The sequence below is a fragment of the Lathamus discolor genome, chromosome 1, assembly GCF_037157495.1.
Source record: "Lathamus discolor isolate bLatDis1 chromosome 1, bLatDis1.hap1, whole genome shotgun sequence".
NCBI classification, from domain to species: domain Eukaryota; kingdom Metazoa; phylum Chordata; class Aves; order Psittaciformes; family Psittacidae; genus Lathamus; species Lathamus discolor.
The window spans coordinates 39,223,342-39,239,419 of NC_088884.1; the positions used below are offsets into that span (position 1 = coordinate 39,223,342).

General features: G+C 38.3%; 1 protein-coding gene across 3 annotated transcripts in view; it reads left to right on the forward strand.

Annotated features, from left to right (window-relative positions):
• The window catches only part of MYRFL (myelin regulatory factor like), a 37,147-nt gene extending 22,504 nt beyond the window's left edge, over positions 1-14,643 (forward strand). For all 3 annotated transcript variants that reach the window (XM_065668822.1, XM_065668813.1, XM_065668832.1), the window contains 10 exons: positions 797-882; positions 1,671-1,742; positions 1,859-1,902; positions 2,019-2,183; positions 7,267-7,341; positions 9,544-9,631; positions 9,886-9,960; positions 12,123-12,228; positions 14,225-14,299; positions 14,393-14,643. In XM_065668822.1, coding sequence (XP_065524894.1) covers positions 797-882; positions 1,671-1,742; positions 1,859-1,902; positions 2,019-2,183; positions 7,267-7,341; positions 9,544-9,631; positions 9,886-9,960; positions 12,123-12,228; positions 14,225-14,299; positions 14,393-14,479 — 873 coding nt within the window. In that variant the 3' untranslated portion in view covers positions 14,480-14,643. The remainder of the gene's footprint in view (positions 1-796; positions 883-1,670; positions 1,743-1,858; positions 1,903-2,018; positions 2,184-7,266; positions 7,342-9,543; positions 9,632-9,885; positions 9,961-12,122; positions 12,229-14,224; positions 14,300-14,392) is intronic.
• Positions 14,644-16,078: the final 1,435 nt, after the last annotated feature.

A 16,078-nucleotide genomic window follows, 5' to 3' on the forward strand; every position in this document is an offset into this window, starting at 1 on the left:
GGAAGTCTGCACAGCAATAATTCTTCCTCAGCTTTCTTCCTTGGACAAGCCTTTCACTATGGTTTGTACTTAATATCTCCTGGTTTATACCAGCTAATGCTGTCCTTTAGGTGGTTAAGACCTGGATAGGATGTCATTACTATTGCTGACTGCCCAAATCTTGGTATATAAAGAGGAGATCGCTTTTCAGAGAGATTGAATGAGTTGACCTTTTCCAAGACTGTCTTCTCTAGGCTGCTATGTCCTGTTTTTTTTTTTTAATGAATCAGTGCTCTTTTGTCTACCTTGCTTTTGCCAGTGCCAAAGAACAAGGGAAAATAACAGGTCAAATGTTCTTTATTCCATAATGACGATAAAACACTTCATCATCTAAATCATCCTACTTGTATGGATAGTGTCTTCTGTATTTACACTGGCCCTGGTTTAACTTGGTCTGAGCATATACTGAAAGCTGCTCATCTCTTAGTTCTGGCCACCACTGATTTCATAATTTCATTTTTAAATACTCCAAAAGTATGAAAAATAGGAGGACGCATAGAGAAGGAGCTGTTATTTTTACCCATCCTTTCTTCCTTGCTTCCCCAGACTATCAACAGTGTACACTGTGTTCACAGTTTTGGGGAGCCTTTCATTACTAAAGTTTTTCTCTTTAGACATGGCTCTTGTATAAGAATGTGTGGTTCCTCTGAAAGAAACAAGGTTAACCTGAAATCAGACTAGTGTAGTATTCCCTAATCTACTAGTACCAGCTTAGTCATGTGTTGCTTAAATTAACCAAGCATCTTTTTTTTTCTAGGTTCGTTTGTCAAAGACAAAAGGGTCTTGCTCCATGAAGGTTTTCCGGGTGACTGTAATAGCTTTAATTGCTATTATGGCACTATGGTAACGATTAATTATCAAAAAGTTGACTTGGTTCTTCTCCCTTCCCCTTTCTATTTATCAGAAAGAAGACTATGATTTTTTAGCTCTTCTCACCCTTCCTACTCAAATAACACACTGTATTAAAATTAACAGTGACTATACCTGGTAATATTGTATATTTGAAATTGTTTTAGGAAAGTGAGATACTCATGTGGTGCACACACACCTAATCTCTGTCCATGTCACAATGTATGGTGCACCTTGAATGAATCTTGGTGGCTCATGTGACAGATGCAAAGCTGAACTCATGAGACTTTACATATTTTATGCAATCATTCTGTTCTGAAGTACAATTTCTGATGTACAGAGTGATTCTATTGTGCGAAATGAAGCTGGACTTGTTTCAGCAAGTGGGCAGTCCTGTGACTATGAAAGCTTAACTTGAACATTGGACTTGTGGAAAGGAAATTATGCTCTGGACTTCAGAGACTGCCATTTTCTGTTTCCAGTCCAAAACTCTGGGTCTTACAATTTCTCTGTGAACTGAGTACTTTGAACTGGTGTTGCAATTCTATTTACAAGCAAAAACTGGCCATATTTTGTGTTGGAGACAAGTATATGCATACATTTACCCAAGTATCTGATCTAAACTCTATTAAATTCAGTTGAAATTTTTCCCACTGCAGGGGAAGTGATCAGATAGTTGACTCATACATTACTACATTTCAACAAGGTGCTGTCAAAGTATTATTCATATTATGTTACATAAGAGATGGATGTAAATCTACAGAGTAATTCTCTTTCTACAGTGCTTTGACAATCTGGACCCTGTATTTACTTAGCATTCATGACAGACGTTTCGAAAACCATCCAGTTTACAGGCAAGTAGTTAAATTTGTGTCAGTGAATTAGAATTAGTAATAGGTTGTGGACCAATCTGTTTTGGTCCACAGCTCTGATGCCCATTTCTTAATGAATTGTTTTTCATCGTTGGCAGTACTTCAAGTTCTGTTCTACTCTCTCGCTCTACTACTACAGCAGGTACAGTATTTCTGCTGGTGTGCGTGCGTGTAACAGACTTTCAATTTCTGTGCTATTATAAAATGCCAATAGACACACAGCACTAGTGAGAATTGTGTCTTTCTTTTTCCCTTCAGCATTTCATGGGGAAAGCACAATTTCTCAGAGCACTCAGCCTGTCAACAGGATCCCTGAGGTGAATTTCTGTGACATTTTGCCTTGTGACAAGGTTTACTGTTGTCCAATTCATCAACTAAAAGTCCGATCTCCAACTTACGAGGAAACCAATGCAAAGACGAACCGTAAGTCGAAACATTAATTTCTGTTATTTGCTGTGTGAGCAAAGACTATGCGAAGAGTGTAGAGGAGGTGTCGTGGTTTAAACCCAACCACAAACCTCGTCCACTCACTCCCCCTCTTCTTGCCCTCCCTCTGCTCCTGGAGGGACGGAGAGGAGAATCAAAAAGAATGCAAATCCCATGGGCTGAGATAAGAACAGCCCAGTAACTAAGGTATAACACAAATCACTACTGCTACCACCAATGATAATAATGATAAAGGAAATAACAAGAGGAACGAATACAACACCTCAACACCAGTTGACCAATAACTCGCCCCACTCCCCCCAGCCAAGCACCGACCGATACCTCCTCCAAACCCTGCAGTCCCAGCCCTTCCGGGTAACTCCCCGTTACATCCTAGGCATGACGTGCTGTGGTATGGAATACCTCTTTGGCTAGTTTGGGTCAGGTGTCCTGTGTCTGCTTCCTCCTGGCCTCCCCTCCTCCCTGGCAGAGCATGAGGCTCAGAAAGTCCTTGGCCAGACCAAACATTCGAGCAGCAACTGAAAACATCGGCGTTATCAGCACTGTTCCAAGGCCAAAAGATCAAAACACAGCACTGTACTAGCTCCTAAGAAGGACAAAAATGACTGCTGCTGCTCAACCCAGGACAGGAGGGTAGTTAGGTTCCTACAAAAGAGCCTAGTCCAGAGGATTTAAAAAATTCCTGATACAACTAATCATCACTGCAGTCAATATGTTTCTGAAAAATCTGGCCTGGTCAGCATCAAGAATTTTGGGTCCTAAGATGTTTTGTCAGATGTCACTGTTCTTCCTGGCCATTCACCATAAATGATTTCATGTGAACCAGAAAGTCACTAATACCTTTAATTAACTTCTGGCTACAGTTGGACAGGAGTTGATTGGAGGTGGTGGAGGGTAACAGATGCACAAAAACCCCAAAGACTTAATGGTATCACTGTGGGATGATAATACATCTTTTTTTGTGGGCAGAAACAGAAATTCAACTGGCAGAAAACAGAAAACTTAGAACTAAAACTCTGCTTATTCAGGCAGGATTTTTGAGTAGACAGAAGTTATTTGAAGGCAGAGCTTTATGAAATAAACTACTTTTACTGGAACTAATTCTCTTTCAGATACTGTTTGCCTGATGTTATGTGTGTAATATATGAGTAGGTGTACTGTTTAGAACTTTTATAATATTTATAAGAAAGAGTTTATGCATAAAGGGATGTACAAGTTGTTGGAAACTCTATTCCTCTTTCCCAGACTGAACATTGTCAATGTCTGGAAGCAAGTGTTAATATTACTAAACCTAGCATTCATACTCTTCCTTTCTTGGCCTTGGGAACAATTCTTGCACCAACTACAGCTAACAAGTTGAGGTGAAACTGGGGGCAGATGCAGTTCAGCCTCTGCAGTACAAATGTCTGCCAGGGCAGGCATTGCCGATTGCTGGACAGTCTTAACCACATAAACTGTTCCAGTGGGATTCACTCACTGGCCATTCTTTATACTGCAAGCTGCATGCAAATGTCCTTATGATTCTTAGTGCTGCAGTAAACCCTGTGGCATATATAGCTCAGTACAGTGCTTTCAAGAGGTTATACCTAAGTGATTTGTATTGCTCTACAGTCTGAGTGTTGACTAATTAAAAAGATATTAATCTAATTTACAAATTAGAGAACTGTAGACAGATGAAAATGAAATTTGAAAGCTGCCTATCCCCAGTTGGCTGCTTTGATATTAGGCAGAAACAGTAAACACAGAGCATTACCTTCTTAAGGTCTTATGCTCCAAATAGCATTAAGCGTGGATCCAAGAGTGAAAAATCAGCACAGTACACAAGCTACAGAAAGATTTCAGATCTGCACAAGGTTAATGAAGCTGAATGCATCCCCAGATGGAAGGTAACAATGTCAATATGAAACCCAAACAGAAGGAAAACCAACAAGCTGCTTAATGTTGCTGTAGCCAAGATAAACGAAAAAGAGAATTTCTTCAGAACAAAAAGCTAAGACTTAAATATGGGCAATAATCAAGATAAACAGTGGATATTTTAGAATCAGCTAATTAGTCTGATTTGTGAAAATATGAATCTATTTGAAATTACAGTTGAATTAAATGCTAATTTAGGAGCTCATATTTAACAGACACATTCCACTATGTGATACCGGAATTCAGTGGGTCTAGGCAATTAGTGAGTGCATCCATGGTAGCTACTAATCCCTTGCATCTCAGATTTGTTGAGTAGAAGGCTATTAGGAATGTTCAAGTAGAAACAAAAGCATTCATACTCAAGACAGAATTTGTTAACAAAAATTCAGCACATCTTTATGTAATCTAGCTTAATGTGGCCTTTTCCCCTCATACTTTATTTGTTATTAAGATCTGGTTTCTCAAAGGATTTAGACTTTCAAACTGTTATTGGTTTCAGTGGAGGTGAGCAGTGTGAATACCCTTCAGCATCTGGGCCTTTTCTGTACTCTGCTTCCATGCAATTAGTGCTTATTGCTTGCCCCTTCATGTTAAGTGTCTCTGGTAACCAGGGTCTGTCCTTACTTTCTTCCAGAGTGTTGTTTCTCCCTGGTGTCTCTCCCCTCACAACAAAAGCTTGGTGAGGGCTCCTGCTGGGATTTGGTCAACTTCAACCATTTGCATTTATTGCTTTCAGACAGCAGTTAATGGATTCATAGCAAGCTACAACCACCACAAGAAATCACCAGCAGGTTTTTTCCATAATGCTTATAGCATATAACAGCTCATTTGAATTAAAACCAGAAAGTGCTTGAAGCAAAAAAAAAAAAAAAAACCCGAAAAGAGACCACATTTATTGGATGAGTTTATCTGAATCTAATCTGAAGATAATGGTTTTCCTCATTACATTCTGGTCATGGTAATACTTTTATATTTGTTATTGAATTGGATCTTCATACCCCACACGGGCCTTGAAAAAGCCCTCAGAGTTACGGTATGCGACAGAGTGGAAGTTTACAATTTACTGAAGACTGCTTCAGTGGGTTGTGGTGGTTCCTGGTGTTCTCAATCATTAACTTGAGCTCCAAATAAAAATAACATCGGGGCCAGGTTTCTACATTTCGTTTGGAGTGCATCAGCTTAAAGGACAATGAAATGGTAATTTTATGATGAGTAAAAAAAAAGTAAAAATAAGTTTCTATACTGGTTACTGGCTTAATTTAAACAGTTTCGATCTTAGGGAAGTAAATCTGTCTTCATCCTGGTTTTTATATAAAATTCTCACTTCATACTTACCTCCATCAGCTGTGAAAGAATCACAGTGTTAAATGTTTAGCACTTCAGGATACTTAATAAATATTCCTGCCAGCACCTGCGGCTGAAGTATTTTATCTACAGGGGAACATCTTTCTTTCAGTGAGCAGTCTTTTACCTTTTCCAGGGGACACAGGTTTTCCTGTGGAATAGTTCTTTGTTAATGAAAATGCAGAACGTCAGGGAACGTTACATGCATTGCTAACATACCTAGGCTATTAAGAGAAAACAGAAGAAAGTGATGAAAAGAAGATATGACAACTAGTTTGTAAATTGAAAGGAAGAGTGAGAGAACTGATTGGCTTTTTTTTTGGTCTGTTTCAAGACCTACTGTACATATATAACTGATTGTACATGTTCAGTAGCCTTTTTCTAGGTATGTGGAACAGTACAAAGAAATGGTACAGCAGATAATTACCAGATGCAAAAGTTACCACCTAAGTTGGCATAACTGGTAGAACTGTATGCTAAGCAGGTAAATAGAAAATGAATTCAAGGAGTAATTAGCAGCAATATCACAAATTTATAACAAAACACAAAAATTATAGCAATCCCAAAGATAATTTTGTGCTACACTGCTTCTGGGCTCTCACATTCCAGTTGTTAATGTTCTGTGCTCTCGATCACCTAATAGCATGGAAATATCTGGATTTTCTTCTTTCTCAATGCTGAAATGAATAACAAAATCTGGACTGAATAAGGAAACAGTAAAGTCAATCCAGCTATCTTGTTTCAGTGAAATAATTAATTTTGATTCTTCCTTTTGTAAGATAATTTTTATGTAATGAAACAGTGTTCTAAACAGTCGTTTTGAAATCAGAATGTTTCCCTTGGAAAATGTGGGAACTGAGCATTTTGATATTCTAGAAATACATTTTTTCTTCCTTCCCCACCCCTCGACGAAATGGTGTTTGATGAAGCATGTTAGTTTAGGCAAGATCAACATTTCTTGATGCCAGTTTATTGGTAACATGTCTCTGGGCAGATTATTGGCTGTCAGTTGGTATAAAAACACAGGAATAGCTTTAAACCATTTCCCACGGGCTTGAAGGGCTGTTTGCCTTCCTGAGGTTGTGCTATGTGATGATTATTCAAAAGATCTTCTAAAGTTCACTTTTCTACAGAAGTGCTGAGAAAATTAATAGAATAATAATAATAAAAATCATGATCTTATGTTTCCCACTCTAGTTCAATATTCCAAATTACAGAGGCGCCGTCACTGAACATGGTGAATGTGTTTGTTAGAGCTGTGTATTAGTTCCTTTAATTTGGTGATTTATCCTTCTCTTTGTGAAGTGCTGTGTCTCACTTGGGTCAGTATCGATGTCTTACATCTTGCACTCAAAAAAGCTAATTTATTTCCCTGGCCTATGCTTGCGTGTCAGATGCCTGTTCTTAATAACGCTGTTTTCTTACTCTCACTAAGAAAGATGTGGCTTTGTGATCAGATTTGTGCTGAAGTGCCTGACTGGATGTTGACTTTCACTTTGTCTCTATGTTATAACAATTGGTGATATTGTGTGTGAGATGAAATTTATTCTATTAGACTATTTTTTTAATGTTTTATATATCCTGTAGCATTTTAAACACTTGTTTCTTGTTATCTACAAACTCTTTTGACTGTATCTTCTTCTGAATAGAGGTGCTTTGTATTTTAAAGGTTTCTCTTGTGGTTATGAATACCTTTATCGAAGAGATAAGTAACAAAACATCTCGTGGTATTATATTTATATTTTGCTGTTACAACTGTGCAAGGCTAACTTGGGATGTTTCTACATACATCCTTTCACAGGAAACAGAAGTAACATGTTACCTGAGCAAGATCCAGTCAAAAAATATAATGGAAATCCTGACCTTGGAAGTGACTGTAAGTCCCGTATTTTATAAAAAACCTGTTGAAATATATAATTGTATAACTCTGAAGAGCTACCTTTAGGCTTGGAATTCTGCTGCTGTAATTAGAGAAGTTTCATTTATAACTGAGCATTATAGAGAATTAGCACTTAGGAATCTATTGAATACCTGTGATTCACTGTAATTTTCTTGTCATTCCAATTTATTCTTACATCTTTATTAGATTTTTATAGATATTCTGGCTGCCCTCTCTAGAGACTCTTGACTTGTCTTCAGATGCAATAAAATGACAAGTGATATTTTGCTTAATAGGGGCTGAAATCTTGTAAGGTGCTTAACACTGCTAACCCTTATACAGCAAAATGCTCAAGTATATGAGTGTAGTATTTGTGTGCAGGAAAACCATGATGCAATATAAAGGAAGTATTTGGGGTTTGGGTCAGTTGACCTAATGGATTAAAGCATCAGTTGCTTGAAAGGGGCCATCCTTACCTTAGGATCCTGACACTTCCTGCCTCAGTGGAGCTGGTATGAAGCTCTTTGGCACAAGATTTCTGGCTTGATTTCAGGCTCGCGTTTTAGTGACTGTGCACTGCTGTCAGAGCCAGTCTGGGCTGAAAATATTGATTCATTTCCATGAAGATCAGTATCTGCTGATTACATATGTTAGAACAGCATGCTCTGGCATTTATTCAGTATAAGCAGGAGTATGCCTCGTCTTTTCTGTTTATGTGGATGCTCTGTTTTAAGGTTTGGGGTTTTGGGGTCTTTGATTAATGATCAGGCAGTATTTGGACGGTAAAGAAGTCTATACACTGGTATGCACTAAAAGCAGGAAATATGGGAAAAATAATTCCTCTTTTGATATTTTTACATGTCTGTGTATCTCAGAAAAGGTCCTTTGTGGCTTTACTGTGGTACGTGTTGTAATGAGATGCTGTGTCACAGGGAAATGTTCTCCTGTGCTAGTTCTTCGAGATTAACACGCTCGATTCCTCTCTGTCAATTAAGCATACCTGTGGATATTTGCATGCTGAAAGTTAAGTATATACTATCACACAGATGTTTTACAATCAGAGCACAGGTCAGCTTATAATCATCGAGTTTCTCTGCAAAGCTGGGAACTGCTGCTGTAGAACAGAGGAATAGAAACACAAAAGCAGTGCTCAAAGTGCAATGTGAAGAGCAGGCTTGGGCCTGCTGAACCACGTCCTCTTTGTGCTTTCTGCACCAAACTGCAAGACTTAAAACATCAGCAGCTTGATGCTGTAGTCGACAGCTGGAATGTGGCTCTCTGCTGATGCCCCACACACTCCCTCCACATCTGGGCCTTCCCCAGCGCCTTCCCCAAATCATTGGCAGTATGGGCCTAGGTCCACTAAAGGTGATTAAACTTGTTCAGCTCTATCCACTTGAGGGCTCTCCACAGTTCAGACTGAACTTTGCTGGTTTAGGGGTCTGAGATGCTGCAGGTCTTAACTATGGACCTGCACTGATTGGATGCTGTAGATGTATCCAGAAGAAATAAGCTTTTCAGGGTGCAATTCAGTGCAGTGATTCCTAGGCCAGCTGTGAAAACAGAAGCTGTGCTGCTGTGTTAGCACACTGGTTCCTGCTGCTCAACTCTCCACAGGGCTAATCTGCCTCAGGGGAGAGCCACAATACCGTGGCTATACCCTTCATCGCATATGTAGGATGATGCAAAACTCTTAAGGTCTTGCAAGTTCAAGGCAACATTTTATGGAGAAATTATAATATTCATAAGAGTTAGGTAGTTCTCCTGCACATAGGACTAGGAACAACTTTTGTTGCATTCCAAATTATTTCTCTGAGCAAAGGTAATGTTTTTCAAGTTAATGGTTACTTGCATGAGCATGGCTTCTAGTACATTGAAATGAACATTGACACATTTGTATTCTACTTGGACTGCTATCAAAATAGCCTTCAATGTCTGCCCAAACGAAAAAGTTACAATATTAGGTGCCCCTTGTAAACTGAACAAGGATCTTACCTTGAGGTAAGATGCCATCATTCTGATGGCAGAATGAAGGTAATCAACCAGAGGCTTTTTACCAGACTCTAATTTAGACCTGCAGCAACTCCTGTAGTGGCAAGCTAGAGTGTAGATGGCACTCTATTGACTGCAGTTTTATTATGCTCTTATCTAATATTTCTGAAATAATAAAAGATAAAATAGTATTCTTAATATTTGTAGGGATTGATACAACAGTCAGTTCCATACAGATTTTGGAAACTCAGCAAAGCATTGACAACAGCTATTGTAGTAAAAATCTACAGTGCAGGTAGGTAAATTATTTTATTATGCTTTATTATGGTGGAAAAAAATACCAGTAATATGGCATGGTTTCTTGGTTGGCTCTTTCTCACAGTGTTGGCTCCTTCTCACAGTTGTTGGCTCCTTCTCACCATTGTTTCCTCCAGCATCCAGCGTACCTTTTCACGTTTTTTCCTCTTTAAATTTAAATGCACTTTCCACATTTTTGCAAAGATACTGTCTATCTCAAAAGCCTATGTGCATTAATGCTACCTTTTCCAGGTCTGGAAATTACAGTTATGTTATTCCTGTTAGCAAATACATGCCCATCGATGTAGAAATATCACTGGAAATAAAGTAAGTACAATTAAAGCTAATACCTCATAATAAGACAGTAATTAATATTTTGGATAGTAATTCTTATCTGACTTCTGTTGTGACATGAATTTGCCTGTATTAAGAGGAGTAGGTCAAATCTATGCACAATGAAGTTCCTAATGTAGTTCCTTTGCAGTAGCATAGGCCCGATACTGCTCTCAACCCAATCACAATTTCCCCCATTCATGCAGATATTAAAATCCAGTGGTGTTGAAGTTCAGTCTAATGATCGTTTGAGCAGACATGTACACAGACATGAGGAGGATTGTGGCCTTTGGCCTAAAGATTTGATTTATTTTTTTTTTTTCTAGAGAAATATTACTAGGAACATATAGAAACATATATAAATAACTCCAGAGAACACCTTTTTATTTCACTTGTTTTTCCAAGCCCTGTAAAGGGGATTCTTGAGCAGGAACCTCTGGTAAGGCATAAAATTGTGACTTACATCAGGAATAAACCGCAGTATTATTCCTGTCAGCAGATATTTTCTTCTCAAATAACAGGCTAGCTCCCCTGTATTCTCCCACAAGTAACAAGTCCTTTCTTTTGGGCTGTTCTTTGAGAAAGGCCAGCGACAAGTTCCTGTGTGATGTACTGTAGGTTACCCTGCTCTTGCAGGGGGGTTGGACTAGATGATCTTTCTAGGTCCCTTCCAACCCTTGGGATTCTGTGATTCTGTGACAACTCTTAACAGCTGCCAAACACTGCTTGGTGACACTGCATGACTTCAGTCTCTCCAAAGAAAGGGCCCTGTGAAGTTATAGATTGTCTTTAGGTCAAGTCTTTTGATGTTATCTTTGTAAACATCTGCCTTTTCCAGATAAGAGGAAATATAAAAATACCCCATGAAGTGCCTGCTTGTTTTCTACAGCCACTGAAAATTTGTCTTCTAAGTGTATGCCATTATAACCTAATAATACAGCCCTCCCGTGTAGGGATTAATACATCATACTTGGAGTTTACTGAAGCAGTTACTGAATTTATTTTCGATATTGGTTTGTGGTGTTGGGGGGAGGGGGATTTTCAGTATATCCCTTTTCTATATGCTTTCACTAAACAAAGCCACAAAATTTAAGAAGCCAAAACACTTCCCAAAGACCGAACGTATCTGTGTTACTGCCATGTCTAAATACTGCAAGATAAGTCAATAATTTAAAAATCTGAAAAACCTTTATGCCTGCTGAATAAAATAGAATGAAAATAATACACACGGCTAACAAGCCCACCAGGACAGAGAATCTGCCGTATATGAATTATATGCTTTAAAACAGATGTTTCTTATAACACCTTGTTAATGTTGTGAAAACCCACTTAGTTGGGGGGTGATTCATTGTTGCCCAGTGTATAAACTGTAAATATTCTTGTCAACTTTTCCCCATCTTTTGCTTTCATTTTTTCTGCTCGACATTGCCATATCTGAGTTCCTTTAGACCTACAAGGCATTTTTATTTGTCTATACTCTTCTCAGAAAAGCCATCTGGTAACCTAGGAAGTGCTGGAAACTCCCCCTAGAGATAGCTTGGAGAAGATCTGACCATGAAGTCATTGCTTTTGAAGAATTCTGAATGAAATTCCATTTACCACTGCTTTGCCAGACAAAGTCTAGTATATATTTACTTCTTTTTAATGTCATATTTGCATGTGTACAGTGGCAAATAGGACTTATTTGTGTCGGTCCCTTATGGGTCTGTCTGCCATAAAATTGAGGTTGTGTGTAGATACCCAGGTACCCTCTGGCACAGGTATGTTATGCCTGTGCATGATGTAAGCCATGTGACTCGAGCATGCCATGTTCATTTAGTAAAAAGTCATATACCATAGCTTCTGGTATGGATATGCTTAAGGTTTGAGGAAGTTAGTGTACATTTCTGGATTTATCTTAAAAACTGTAAAGATCAGCCAGATTTACAAATGCAAAATATCCTCCATTTGTGGGAGAGATTGGAACCAGATTAGAGGTCGGTGGCTTAGGTTTATCTCTTTCATATCAGCTGGTGAAGTAAGCTCCTCTGCTTTGCTCCTCTACAATTCAATTCTTTGCATTTCTTCCCCTATGTGTATACTGTATTTATATGTATGATTCTTCTAATTTGAGAACAATTATGGGAAGGATCCTTATTTTACTCTGTTTCTTGAAGCACCACAGAACCATTAATTGTATTTCTCTGCAAAGTCACTACTGGAAATTATTGCTCCTATTATTCTTCAAGCGAAAACAGTAAGACGTTCCTAGAAACCACACAGGTAAGATTTTTGCAGCAATACTCTGACTTGTGGGGATCATTTTTATAAAATGAATGGCTGCCAAATTCTGATCTTGATTAAGGTAATAGAAATCCAAATGGTACTTTGAGTCTGCCAGTCATAGCTGGTTTTGACACGACCATAATGAGATGTAGCCTTTTTGTAGTAGTCAATATTCTCCTGTTTTTTTTATAAAAGTCTATCTAGTGACACTCTGCAAGGACAGTTTTGAATCTACTTCAGCCTAACTCACCACTATAACTCATAGTATCTTCAGGGATACTTAAGAAATGGGAGTACTTATCACCCAGGGCTGTAGGAGACAGAGTTCTCTAAACTCTCATCTACTCTACTGTTTCCATTAGTGTTTTATGGCTAATGAATTCCAGTTTTCAAATCTTGAATTCACTGGAAACAATGGTAGTATTCCCCTTTATTTCTGCATGAACAGGAGTTTACCAGTAAGTGTCTCTAGGGAATATTCTTCATTGTAAAAACAGGAGTTGTTTGCATGTCGTTCTCTGGATTGCGTCAGTAGGAATAAAAGCTTTTAAAACATGTTAGCTTTTCCCAGTAAAAACACTATTTAGAGACCGGATCTTGCAAAACTTCTGAATATCTCCAATGACTTGATGAAGGCCTTAAACTCCCTTCAAATTCTCTGGAAATGTAAGACTTTCAAGGCATGGACATGTCCACATTGCTTGGAAATGCTTATTCTGGCTACAGCTGTAGGAAAGGCAGAACCAAGGACAGTAGCATTTCTGAACACATTGTAGGAGAAACCTCCCTGAAGTTGGAAGTAATTTCACAGTCTTTACATTTCTGATCTATGGTACTGCACAATATATGTTCTTCATTGATTTTAATTTTTTTTTGGTACTTTGTCAAATTAGAGCAGTTGGGATACCCCCAGCCTTAAGCTGACTTTCTGATCAACTTTTCAGATGTCTTTGTGAAGTTACAGGCTTCTCTGCAATTGCTGCAAAGCCATCAGAAAGCCAAAATTGTCCAAATTTTGACCTGTCTGCTGTACTTCCAACAGAATTGAAATTAAGTTGGATCCGGACAGTTTCACAATGTAAAAGTACTCTTGAAGCTTACTGCCAACACTGGTAAAAGAGATTTCCTGTATCAACCTGAAATCCACATCAAAAAACTAAAGCTTCAGTAAGCATTCAGATTTGATGTGTCTCAGAATAGAAATGCTGCCTAGTTGAAGAGTTTTTTTCAGGAGGATTTTCCTAGGGACTGGAAGGCTTACTCTCTACCAAAGGGCAGGACAGCAATCATTTGGACTCAGCAGTCCCACATAAGTTGTATCATGTGAACATATCATCTCCAACAGAGAAAATATGTCAGAAAGTGAGGAGAGGAGTGAAAGATGAAATAAAAGTTACCACAGATCATTAGGTTAAAAAGAGGTGAGGACTGAATTTTGTGCTATTCAGTGTAGCATAAACATTTCAGATAGAGAATGTGTTATTCCATTTCTACATGACTATTAAACCAGCATGAAATCTTACCTTCATGTGTTTCTGAAATACTGAGTGAAGATGTTACCCATATCTTTAGAAAATGTACAGGAACTTTCACTGCCTTCTGAGGACCACCAAATCAGCAGAATTGCCGTTTGCTACTATTACACCTTGAAGCTCTTGGGCTACCTGGCACATCAGGAACAATCCCTATTTGTTGTGGGATTAGCTTGGATAACTAGAGAGGGAGCTCAGTTATTCAGAGCCAGCTGCATGTCAGTAGGAGCCAGATGTCTGTCAGCTCCTGCACAGAGCTGATCAGAGCAAGCCCACATTTACATGGTTTTAAATCAGTACTTTCTGTCTTTAAATATTCTGACTATAGCTATCAAGTCGTGTTATCATAATTACTTTGCACTGCATTTGTCAATGAAATGTTTCCAGAGCCTACTCCTTCTTTCCAATTTAATGTGAAATAAGGTTATCTAATCTCTCTCTCTCTCTCTTTTATCATCTAGGGACGTCAGCATATTTGGACTCTCCCTGTAGCTAAATTCTATGACAGCGCCTACTATTTCCGTGTAGCTGTACCGGTAAGCCTTTGCAAATGGCAACATAGCAAAAGACAAATAGCATTTGAACTGAGAGAAGATCCTATATGAATCTCCTTCATTTTTCTTCTGCAGGGTTTTGCAAGTTGCTTGACAGATCCTTATTTTGCTGGAATATTTTTTACAGATTACTACTTCTATTTTTATCGGCAGTGTAACTAAAATGTTGTTGATCATTCTGTTCTTTGGGGTAAAGATAAGGAATGGCAAGACTTGTGAATGGACCTGTATATATTTCTAAAACCTTTGCTGAGCTGTATGGCATTCTCTTGTTTGTTTCACTTTGAAAACAATAAAGGAGACAAAATAAAGTGTTTGCCAACAACCATAGCTTTGCATTTCCAGGAACTGTTTCTAAAAGGATGTGAGGCGACGGAGTATCTGATGTGTAAATAAAATAATTCCATTAATCATAGTGAAATTATATAATATTGTACTTACAAGAACAAATGGGTTTGAATTCTGCTGAGTTGGGATACACTCCAATCCTGAGAAGATGGTAAGATGATAAAATGATATTTGCAGTCAGGACCTGCTTCTGTCCTACAGGCATATACCTTCTTTTAGTATCTGCTGCCCTTTATTTACGTATAAATCTATTTACTTTTTTTTCTGCTAACAAACCCAACCCCAACCCAAACTTTGGGAGGGAAACGTAGTACTGGGCAAATACCCTCTAAAGTAAGTGCTATAAGTTAGGGGACAACAGGGCAATTTCACAGCTTGTGTATATACATTTCCGAAGCGGTATCATCATGACCACTACAGTTGTGTGATTTAAGGACACTGCTGCTGTTTGCATGAGATATCTTTCAGCTCTCTCTTTTGTTTTCATAAACACTACAGCAAGAATGAACAATTTACTCCTAAATGCAGGTTATTTATTTTTTCTTGGAGTTTGTGATTTGTGCCGTGTGACGAAAGAATAGAAATGTTTAGGAAGAAGATTGTCTCACCTGCACAGCTTTCTAAGACCCATATGGATACACTCTTGCGTGGGAGAAATCTGTCTGTTTATATTTAAGGAATGTTTTTGTAGGGTAAAGCTATTTGAATGGAAGTTCACATTAGTTGCTCAGACAGAAGGAAAACAGATGTAATAACCAAACACAGTATAAATAGTGTTGTGGTGTGTGTTTGGAACAATCATTCATTTTCTGTAGAGAAAAGAAAACAAATTTAATGAAGAGGCTGTAGGCTTTTAAAGATTTATAATGTAAAAGTTACATTTGAACAACCTTACTCTGAATTAAATTCTTTATTTAGCAGTGAAAGAGAAACATTAGGAAGAAAAATTAATCTCCAAAAAAAGAGCTGACCATGGTCTTTTTAAACACTGATGTGTCTTAATTGTGTATTTATTGCCTGCTGGTGCAATGGGAGAGTTTAATTTGTTTCTATGCCTTCATTTGGCATTTCTTTTGCACTGTTTTGGGATTTCCTTTAAGGATTGACCTTCTCACTGGGTTTTTTTTTAGAAGTATGTGCTTCAGTTGGGATTAACTGCAATGTCTGTGGGTTTGGGGTGTTTTTTTGCCTTAAATGACTCACTGCCTTGACCTTAAACATGTAAGTGTTTGCATTGTTCCTTTTTATTTTTCCCCCCCTTGGGAAGTATTTATGGTGCAGACCACATGTTCTGTAGTATGGCAGGGACTAAATGGACTTGGATGCATCCAAAAGCACCAGAAGTTTGTGCCTTTAGGTTTTTTAATGGTCTGTTCTTCAGAGTAATACTGCACCTTTCTAGATCCACCTGGT